The sequence below is a fragment of the Manduca sexta genome, chromosome 26 (genome assembly GCF_014839805.1).
Source record: "Manduca sexta isolate Smith_Timp_Sample1 chromosome 26, JHU_Msex_v1.0, whole genome shotgun sequence".
Lineage (NCBI taxonomy): Eukaryota > Metazoa > Arthropoda > Insecta > Lepidoptera > Sphingidae > Manduca > Manduca sexta.
The window spans coordinates 9,140,897-9,152,802 of NC_051140.1; the positions used below are offsets into that span (position 1 = coordinate 9,140,897).

At 33.7% G+C, this 11,906-nt stretch overlaps 1 protein-coding gene across 2 annotated transcripts; it reads left to right on the plus strand.

Annotated features, from left to right (window-relative positions):
• The first annotated feature begins 52 nt into the window (after positions 1-52).
• On the plus strand, positions 53-11,193 carry LOC115447516 (LMBR1 domain-containing protein 2 homolog). 2 transcript variants are annotated; one of them, XM_030174619.2, is made up of 10 exons: positions 53-665; positions 1,220-1,410; positions 2,418-2,796; positions 3,125-3,295; positions 3,494-3,671; positions 4,065-4,246; positions 4,619-4,858; positions 5,157-5,358; positions 5,889-5,990; positions 7,118-11,193. In XM_030174619.2, the coding sequence occupies exons 1-10, from the start codon at positions 492-494 to the stop codon at positions 7,354-7,356; spliced, it is 2,058 nt and encodes a 685-aa protein (XP_030030479.1). In that variant the 5' UTR covers positions 53-491; the 3' UTR covers positions 7,357-11,193. The 2 variants fall into 2 exon arrangements, with proteins under 2 accessions (XP_030030479.1, XP_030030480.1); XM_030174620.2 differs by having other exon boundaries at positions 7,151-11,193.
• The last annotated feature ends 713 nt before the right edge of the window (positions 11,194-11,906 follow it).

Genomic DNA, 11,906 nt, shown 5'->3' on the forward strand with positions numbered 1-11,906 from the left:
GTCGTACTCATAAGTATGACAGAGTAAAAGGATACGTGTATCGTGCAATGATAACATTTTATAACATTGAATCTGAAACAAAGGTTAAATTTTATAATTGATTGAGTTTTGTGATGATATCACAAATAATTTGGTGATTTGTACAAATTGTGTTGTTTTATTGACATTTATTTTTATTTCATAAAAACTATTCACTTCAATAAATAAAAATGTTTTCGCAACTGTCGTGCTGTACCTAAAAATATGTCAAAATCCAATAAAACAGCGGAGACTTCAAGTATTGAGTTCGATCCAATTTTACCCGAGACGGGAGTATTGTTCTACGAAGAATGTCCAACTGAGTACGAAATTGAGCGGCCTAGATTGTTGCCTTTGAAATCTAACACACAAATACGCTTCGAGCAATTACAGCACGAAGCGGCGAGAAATTGGAAAGAAAAACAGAAAACTGCAAAGAAAAACTAACTTTTGAGAAAAACTGATTCGCCAAGATGGTTTACACGCTGTTCGTAGTGGAAATAATTTCCGCTTTTATATTAGCGGCCACGCTGTTGTACAGATACGGCGACTGCTACAGGAACCATATCATAGTGACTGTGTCTGTGCTAACAGCATGGTACTTTTCATTTGTTATTATGTTCATATTGCCCCTGGACGTCACTTCGGTGAGTTTCACTCAGCTAACTCGATATAATTGCTACAAATAACTCTCATCCTTTTGTTTACTTAAGCAACAATAATCTACTGTTTTTTTTTCAAGTCTTTTTTACTCCTAATCTGTTTGAAAACCTTTATATCGAGCCCAGATAATATGACATACATACTATGCAGGTTAACAATTTCAAAAGAAATCATTTAACTATCACACATTTTTTCCATTTTGTCCTTTGTTAGGTGTTAGTATATATTTTATATCCACTTGGAATGCAAACACCAAAAACAAAGTGTTAAAACCCACCATAGTGGCCCTCTTAAGTGTGTTGCATTCTGAGATCTGCCTCTGTATATTCAGTTCCAACAGGCTTGCATAGTTATGTCGACTACTGAGGGGTAATCATCTCTCAAGAGTTGACATTCTATTGGCCTCACTACACTTACCATCAGATGCATGGAGTCTCGTTGCTGTGCCCATAGATAAAAAAATATATAGTACCTAAAACTTTTTGTGAAATGAATATAGTCATAAGTGAATACTCGCTTTATTGTTTTATTGTTTCAGACGGTTTATCGGCAATGTCTACAAGAGAATGCAACAATAGATCCAACCACACCACAAGCATCTACAGGCAATGAGACTACTATAACACCTCCACCAGCCCATCACTGTGAGGAACCATGGAGCTATGTGCCGGACAATGTGTTCCCAAACCTGTGGCGGGTTGTGTATTGGACCTCTCAGTGTCTCACTTGGTAAGCAAAGCCTTAATACATTACGTATTGTAATGAATTATGGTATTGGTGACAGTTATATGAAAATGAACATATAATACTACACATAATTCAATTAAGATTCATTAATAGATATGTAAGGTCCCAACAAGTCAAATTTACTTATTAAGGATAGTTGTAGTTAGCACTACAAATTAAAACTTTATTTTTGTGCAAATATTGAACATTTTAAGGAACCAAATTGGTTATATTTACAATTATTATGCTTGCTCATTTATAAAATAAACTTGGTGTTCAAAATCTTGTATGTCATCTTCATGCTAATAGAGCAATGTCTTTTGTACTAGCCACATAGCAGTGCTTAATAATATGACTTATATTTAATTAAGCACATAATATCCTTTGTGATCTTATACAATACTTAGTATGATATTAAATTCTTTTGTTATGATTAATTATAATTGTATTATTTATTTCTTGTTTTTTTTTTATCGGCTATCAGTGCATTAGAAACCTCAACTATTATTAGGCATTCCATGCAACAACATACATTTCATATCACTTTGAGTCTATGTTTTGTTATTGATAACAAGTAAGCCGTTTCTTGTTAATGTTGGTAACACTAGTTTGCTCATGGGGAAATGTGTATATTGATAAGATACCATATAACAATACATTGGTTTATAGATAATACATTATCAGAGAAATTTTAAAACATTTCAATCAAATGTTGTACAATCCTTTTACTTAAAACAATTTGGATAATCAAAATTGTTTACAATATGCCTATTTTTCCTAGTTCTTTATCCTTTTACAAAGCAGAGATGACAAATAAGCCTAGAAATACTATTTACAACCATTTCTCTAGAGGAATGTGTTGCAGATCTTCAAGGAGAGGATTCAATTAGGTCATTGGCACTGACCACTGATTTAAAATTTAACACACTATAAAATGTATATGTATTTAGCATTACTAGTTAAATCACATGATTTCTTAAAATACCAGACTAATTTTTCATATTTTTCAGGCTCATAATGCCAATGATGCAATCATACAGCAAAGCTGGTGACTTCACAGTGAAAGGCAAACTCAAATCTGCATTAGTAGATAATGCAATTTATTATGGATCATACCTCTTCATATGTGGCATTCTACTTATATATATTGCCTTAAAACCTGGTGTATATTTAGACGGTTCTAAAATAAAGGCTATTGCATCTTCAGCAAGTAATACTTGGGGTCTCTTCCTGTTGATTCTGCTTCTTGGATATGCACTGGTTGAAGTGCCTAGAAATTTGTGGAATAATGCCAAGAAAAACTATACACTAACATACAGTTATTTCAAAATAGCTAAGTTGAGCACTGACAAGTGTGAGGCTGAGGAAACTGTGGATGATATTTTAGATGTAAGTGCTTATTTCCATTTTATATTTTACTTCTAACTAATATTATTTATATAAGTGTTAGAATGTTTGTTAGAACTAAGTTGCTAAATGAATTTGGATGAAATTTGTACACTGATTTTTAACGTAGATTGTGCTAGCGTCATTCAGGTAACGCTATGTATCACTACAGTTATTTAACTATTTTTGTAACAAGGACGCTATTCATGCGAGCGAAGCCGCAAGCAACATCGAGTATTTTTTAAATCTTTGTAATAAACAGTCATTGACCAAGTACTATTAACTACAATAACTGAGAGGGACCTAACATTTTTTTTAATTTTTTTCGCAGAGCTTAAACGCAGTGACGGCATCGGTTGGGGCTGGACATCCCCTACATCGACATGTGGAAACGATCGTTCAGAAACTACCCATACAATTACGAGACAGACTTAATTCGCGCGCCCCGCCAGAGAGACCCACGTCGCCCTCTCTAAAATCTCTAGTCAACTTACATAAAAAGGTATGTCTTCATCAATAGAATATTTACACTTATAATTTTTTGTAGTCCTATTAAATCAATATTCTTTAATTTCGTGGTCTTTTTGTCATTATCTGGGGAGCTTAATTATTTTTTTCTAAAATTTTAACTCATTCATTTTTAAAACATAGCTATAATCTAGTCATTGTAAAATCTCCTCATGTTTATTCACATTTCTAGACGATCAAAGCACTACACGTGCTTCAACGCACCGAGACCCAGTGGGGTTTGATGTTAGAGCGTATCTTCCATCTGGAAGACGTGTCGTCCAATCAACGCTCGCCAGACAAACGGTTCCAGCACACCTTCCACACGCCACGACCCAGGCTGCAGAGGATTTTATACCCGCCTATACTGGGTAAGAAAGTTTTAATATAACCGGTCTTATACTGTACAGGGGTTTGCAGAAATACACTAATACGATATTTTTGACGTTAGCTGTTTGTTAGAGCGCGTCCTTTCGCGTACGGGTAGGTTTCGCTAGATGCGCGCGCGCGAACTATGGTATTGTTATTGTAATATATAGTCAAAAGCAACCTTACAATTAGGTGTATAAGGATCGAATTAAATAATATAAAGCCATCAAGTAAACTGCGTGAACTAATGCCGCAACTGCTCGCAAACGTTACGCCTCATATTTCGCCATATTTGGACGTACCTACCCTTACACCAACGATACTCGCTGAAATACGTTATATCTTACAGCATGTCTGTCAGTGAGTACATTGGTAATCTATATTTATTCTTTCAGAGTGGTATTGGGAATGCTTATTCAAACAGTACTTCCTGAAGGCGATGGCTGTGGTGACTGGCATCATGTCCGTGGCGGTAGTGTGGTCGGAACTCACTTTCTTCTCTAAACAACCTGTGCTGTCGATATTCGCAAACATTAATAACGCAGCGAAATACACTTATAACTATGCTGCTATTGTGGTAAGTGCTATGATTGATTGTATTAGTCCTCATACACCAGTTGATAGTAAATAAGGCTAGGATAGATTGTAAAGATTTTTATAATAAATATATAACCTTTATATAACGAACCTCTTTTGCGTTGATGGTTACACAGACAATTTAAAATAAGTTTTACTTAGACTAGAAATCGATATCCGAGCATTATTCGTTAGGTAAAGGTGTTATCAATTTTATTTTTATAAGTGAAGTTTTTCCTAATCTATTGCATTTAAAAATTACTTCTAACACATACCTAGCTCTACATAAACCCATAACCATCTTCATTCTTGTATTACATACCTATTACTCACCACAATATTAGATAAAAATATATCTTGTTATCCTTTTCAGACAGTGTCAACAATAGTGATTGCATACATGTTCTACTGCGCGTACTCCACCGTGCTGAAGATCCGTCTGCTGAACCTTTACTATTTGGCCCCACACCACCAGACCAATGAGTATTCACTCATCTTCTCCGGCATGATGGTCTGCAGACTCACGCCGGCTATGTGCCTTAACTTCCTCAGTCTGATTCACATGGACTCTCATATTATCAAAGAGAGAATCATGGAGACTTATTATACTCAGGTGAGGTACATTACAAAATGACATATTGATCAGTATATATTTAAACGCGAATGGTTTTATATTTATAAAATTGTTGAAATGATGATTCAAAATATATATATATATCACATTATTCCTGTTTGTTTGTTTAGTCCGTAATTGGTTTCGATTTAACTTTTAAGTTCTGATTCTACAAAGAGCATGATTAAATGGATGAGGAATAATTACAATCTGTCTATGGTTGTATGAAATTTACGAAAGGAAATTTTGAAATATTTCTAAATATGCGTATAACCTATTAAGTCATATAATTCCGTAGATAATGGGCCACATGGACGTGCTTGGCATCATAGCGGAGGGTTTCAACATCTACTTTCCCATGTTGGTGGTGTTGCTGTGCGTTGCCACCTATCTCTCGCTCGGCAGCAGGCTGCTCTCTCTGTGCGGGTTCCAACAGTTTGTGGGCGATGACGAACTCACTACCGACTTGGTGGATGAAGGCAGGGAGATTGTTAAACGAGGTAAGTAGCCGAACTAGGAAAATAGAAACGTCGCCATATCGTGGTAAAATGTGTGGTATCTTTAAAGCGAAAAGGCAACAGTGACGCCCTCAAAACTGTTTTTTTTTTCTAATAAAGCTATAATTTTATATCAGCTAATATGTATAATAACAATGCTATTGAAATATCAGATAATCGATATCATATTTAGTGTACTATTATGTCAGAGTAACAATTAAATTTTATTCAGTTAAGTAGCTTATACTAGATGGACTTAGTATCAAAATTTCCGGAGAGCCTTTCAAGGCCCCAGCATCTATACAAGCCAACTCCCCGCTGGTGTGACCTTATGTAGAGATTAGGGTCCCAAAACATTGATACGACGGTAGCTAGGCCTCTGGCTTGATTCTAATTGGCCCTTTTCCACGATCGAAGATATAGATTAATCATTTATTAATTTCGTCCGTTTATCGCTCATTCAAAAACTAATAATAATCCCGTTGCTACCAATAAATATATTATTTATATTTAATAATCTACTTTTCCAATAGAAAAGCGCAAGCGTCAGCGTGCGGAGGAATCGTTGACGCGCCGCCGCGACTACAACGAGCGGTTCGCGAACTACCGCACCAACAGGGACGCGCACGACGCAGGTAATACGACTGCACAATTGTTTGATCCGTACGATGTATAGACACTACATTTATTTTTGTGGATTTAGTAGAACTTATTTTTGTATAATATTTTAACTATATTAGTTATTATAGACTATTGAGGCTTTTAAATAAAAAATAGGGTATCTAAGATATGAAAGGATTTTCTTTGTAAAGTAGGTAATTCTAGATATTATTTAGTAATGTTTGAGTTTATGAACTCATTATATATTTTATATTAGGAAAATTTCACTCTGAAATTCTTAACCAACGTCAAAATCGTTTATATTTACGAATTATAAGTATATTTTTTTTATCTAAAAATAATTATATTTAAAAATTAAATTAGTTCTCTAAGTATTATAAAAAAACGGTTGTGATTTGTTAGTTAATGTTTGGGTGTTGGGATTAAGGTACGAATGTAGACCTTATTGTTTGTTAAATGTTATTGAACAACTTACTTCAAGGTGGTGGAATTTTTATACATCACTGTTACATCTTCCATTATGTGTTAATGAGCACCTTTTGATCCTCACAGCACTTCTTTTTAACGCTTTTGTGTCGTCCGTTCTAACAGTGTCTTTGATAATTTCAAAAAGTTGAAATTTATAATTGTTTTGAAAATTATCAAAGACACTCTACATGTGTAGGTTGAGAGGATACTATTTTTATCGAAACATACATGTTTTTATAAAAATAATTTAACTTTAACAATCAGTCAATACTTAACAAGATAACTGCAATTCATTTAATTGGAATCGTTCATTCAAAATTTTTGTGTCGGCGAATATATGATGGCGCGCAGCGCATGAGAATTTCTTACAATCAAACTATTATCGACATTGTCTTCATTGAAATAATATTCAAAATCAATTAATAGGATGTAATACAATTTATTTTTTTGTTAATGGATTTTCAATATTATTTCAATAAAGACAAAGTCGATAATAGTTCGACAGTAAAAAGAAGTCTGTGCTGCGCTACGCCATATATGCGCCGGCCCTAAAATCCAAAAAATAATGTTAAATACAATATTCCTTTCAACCGTCACGTGTATAACAAACGGACAGTGTCTCTTCCTTCACGATCACTAAATTCGGTTATTGTGCATGGTGATCACATTTCAGCCCGCACCGGGCTGCTAAACGACGTCGACTCAGATTACTACGTGACACCCAGTCCCGAGCGAAACCAACCAACGGGATACCAACGCGCCGAGGTCCCGTACAACCGCCCCAGCCTTACTCTGGAGGACGAGTTGGAACAACGCTTTGGGGAAAGCACTATGTCGAATTTACGGACGGAGTTTGAAGGACGTAGGGATAAGATGACGATGCCTCCGAGAGGACTGTTCGATGATGTATAGAGGGGAATTAATGTCTATGTGCTTTTGTGGAGATATTTTGTAGAGTCGATGTGTTGAACGTTGGTAAAACGCTTGTGACGTGCCTTTGGATGTGGGCAGGGGTTTTTGTGAGGTATTCATCCTGTGATTATGTTCAAGGGATTATCAAAGTTAGTTGGTCAAGTCGGATCCTCTTTTTGGCAGATCCTATATCTGTCTTATATACTTTCTGTTGTGAAATAGATTCTTTTTTTAAAATCTAATGGAGATATGTTATTTTGTTAAATATTACGGAGATGTGTACTGGCTTCTAAATTAATTATCGATGTAAAATGTTTTAAATGGTTAATAAATATTCTTAACCTCAATCCCAAAAATATACTCGTTTCATTCGCAATAAATTACTTACTCGTGTATATTAAGTCATTCGATCAATATGTCAATTACACTGTAAAAAAATATGTTTTGAACCTTGAAAATATGCATTTACGGAACTTTTTTAGTCCTCATTTGTAATATAATAGTTTATATTTAATATTGTTTGACCGTGATCTATATTGTGTCTTGGGTAGCTGGCGGTGAGGGTCGGGAGTGGGAAGACCTGCTGTACTCTTACAGCTTGCCATCGACGTTTGCGTCTACGCATTGTTCGTACCGTACTATATGTAGCCTTCATAAATGATATACAATAAAAGGTGGCTTAGAATGGGATGACGGGAAATCCGTTAATTTAAACTTTTAACCCATTTACTGTCTGCCAACTGAAAACTGACTCCAGGCAGACCTTTGAGAGCGAATTTAATGGAAATTAAATGTCTATGTTTGTTAAGCAATTTTTGACATCGTGCCGGTAGAAAGTTATTGAATTCCATGATGTTCGATACTGCTATAAATAGTACCTATAAGTTAATTTCCAAGCAGATTAAGTCCTGATTCAGAAATTGACGAGGATGAGGAAGAAGTCGAAACCCTGTTATCAGAGTAGCTCAAATCCTTAATTTTTAGATATTATATTTAATATTATTTAAGCGCATATTTGTCTTAGTTCACGTTTAACCCTAAATTTTTATTAGTTAAGTATTATTTAATAACTTATTTTTAAGTCATTCACTATCTGGTTTTTCGTGATTCTATAAATTAAAATTAATATGAAAATAATATATGCATACCATACGTATAAAATAATGTACTAACTGTATAATTATAAATAAATATCGTAACACTTAAAATATTGTAAACCAAATTCAATCAATATCGTCAGTCATCATCATCTCAGCCACAGGAAGTCCACTATTGAACATAGGCCTCCTCCAAAGATCTCCACGTCGACCTGTTGGAAGTGGCCTGCATCCAGCGACTTCCTGCGACCTTAGCCAAGTCGTCCATTTCGACATTTCGCTTTCCTGTACGTGGCCTCCACTCTAGAACCTTTCGACCCCAACGGCCATCGGTTCTTCAAGCTATATGCCCGGCCACTGCCACTTCAACTTGCTAAACCTATGGGCTATGTCGGTAACCTTTGTTCTCCTACGGATCTCCTCATTTCTGATTCGATTTCGTAGAGAAATACCGAGCATAGTCCTCTCCATAGCTCGTTGAGTGACCTTGAGCCTCCTAATGAGGCCCATAGTGAGAGGCCACGTCTCGCTGCCATATGTTATCATATATCTTCAGTACTTTCTTTTTATGTTAGCAGTGCTTTCGACTAACCCCCCCCCCCCCTCCGCCCTACTCAAGGCACGACACAACTCGCAGTCACACCATAACTCAATCGATGATCATAATTAATAATTGCAGTACATTTTTTTCTTAAACAGTTTCAGAACAACCCACTTTGTTGTGAACTGAAAACATTAATTCTTTAATATTTTAATGAAACAAAATATCTCCACGAAAAAAATATATCGAGCTAATTTAAAAATACTTATTAATTAAAGTAATCGTTTATAATTAAATATAATTTATAGGAAATGTTATGTTTTCAAGAAGTGATGAAATTATTTAATAAGTGTTTATTGTGATTATTTTTGTGTACAAATTACATATTGTTATTATAGTCAGGAAACTATCGATATGCAGTACGGCCTCTTTGAATTTGCCTCTTTGTTTTTATAACAATATAATTCCAAAATGAATATATTGACTGTTAAATACTTTACACCATTTTAGGATCAGACACACATAAGTATCGTTATTTTTTTGGCATACGCATATATAATGCTACGTTTCTGTCTTACCTACTTATCTTATACATATAATTATATGAATAATTATATACAAGTTCCTAAGGATTTTCTTTATAAAAATATTTTCATGACATATAACATTTTTTTGTTTACAATTAGTCAGCTACATTTTTTTTTTTCTAATTATAAGTGGGAAAGAAATTTATCGATGTCATTTTTAAACAAATAATTATTCATTTTATCTCGATAAAAGTATAATGGTTTTCATAAATCAGTTTAAACTCAAGCCCGTAATTTTCTACTTTATATCGATAATATCGACTATATTTATTATAAAACTTGACTATAATTGTACTGCATATAATTTTAGAACATAGATTAATAGGGCCAAACTTTTCTTCTCATTACACAAGGTAATTTTTTCACAATAATTAAGTTTAAACGCAAAACATGCTTACACTCACAATATTTTAAGAAAACATATCTATTACTGGAGAATGGCCAGTCTTGAATAACATTTAAATTCATAGGTATATAATTAAAAAGATTACATTATAGCTAAGTAGATTTTGACAATATCTAATTATTTATTCAGATATAGACTAGCTAGAATCATTTATATATTATATCACAACTGCTTGATGAAAAGGAGTGAAAAAGTTTATCGTTGCTTCAACTATCAAGATACTAAATATCATCGAAAATGTATGGTAAAAGAAAATGAGATTACTAATCTAAACTGTCAAAACCTACATAGCTCGGCGTCGTTAGTTAAAGATGTAGGATATGATTAGATAATGACTAATTTATAATTAACAAGAACCGTGGTTTAATGGTAATAGTCATAGTTAGTGATTAAATCTAAAAATTATTGCACTATACTGCGTTGTAACACGCGCTTGCCTTTCAAGCCAGTTCAGTTTTGATACTTTTTATATCTATTGTGTCGTGAATGTCAGATGTGATTGCTGTAATGATGAAGTGGCAACTGAGCTCACACATAGTTCTAAATATCTATGACATATTATGTATGTACAATTTAGATTTCCTCATTCCCCTGTATGTCAGCCCTGTATTATACTATGCCGCAGCTGGGAACAGGCCTCTACTTCTACTTGTATAAGTCGTTTGTTGAATTAAGATTGTTAACAAAAATAGAAGTCGAGGACTTATAGATATTGGCATTCATTGGGCCAATGAGATGCACTTTAAGAACATTACGGCCTTTGTCAGGTTTTAGTATCAATGCTATCGGCTTGTATATTGAGATTTATTTTTAGTTCAAAAGAATTTCATAGTTCTTATTGATTCTGCATATAATCCACTGTTTGCAATTTTTATAACGAAGTACGGATTAAAGTATTCAGCTGAATTTACCATAACATACAAGCGTTTTAATTTTTTTGTCACTTAAGTAATACTTGCCTGTTAAAAGGCAAAGGCAACTGCGATTTCTGTATATTTTTAGTGGATAATGTTTTAATAACGATGGGTGCGAAAGTGTACGATATATTGAGTATTACGAAATCTATAATGTTATTTAATAAATAAACTGTAAATATTATTTTCTTAGCTTAAATGGTATTTATAAACGCCATTGTGTTTATTTGTTATATTTTGTTTCATTCCATAGTTTTATCAAGTTAGCATTAAACTGACGTGATATTGTTAATATAGTTGTTTTATTTATTTGCCAAATATCCTCTACATAATATTGCTCTTTTTTGTTAAATTATACACAATTACCTATAGGAATAATAGCAACAGTTGCCTTTACGATTAAATAGACAATTTTATTAATTATAATTACCCCAATGTCTTCTCAAAAAACCCTGCACATCATTTTCTTTTCACTACCATAGCAAATTTGTTCTACGATGTCATAGGATTTATTCGACTTTAATGTAAAATAAACCGAATTTTCTTCGTTAAAAATAATTCGCGAATCTCATTTTTGAAGTACGCGAGGTCAGATGGCGTATTAAACGGGATGATGAATCGTATTAATCGGGATAAAATGTATTAAGAGGGTTTTAATGTAATTAAATTGTTTTAATCTTTTGTAAATTGTTATAATTACTGCTCTTTGTTTTAAGCTCAGATTTTGCCCTGAATAAAATTGTCAATTAGAATTTATGTGGAATATAAATAGTTCAGATCTTAGTCCGAATCTTTTCATCAAGTACACTTTCAGCGATGAAAACATGTTTAACCCAAGTACATTCACAAACTTATTTTAATTATTCACATTTAGAATAGAAGTAGTTTTAATAAACAGTTTAAAATGTTTGCCAGCTTACAACGGTTAATTCCCGATATTGCTGAGCAGATTTATATCTGGGTATGTTACTGCCAAGCAACTGACTTTGGGGAACTTCTACTTTC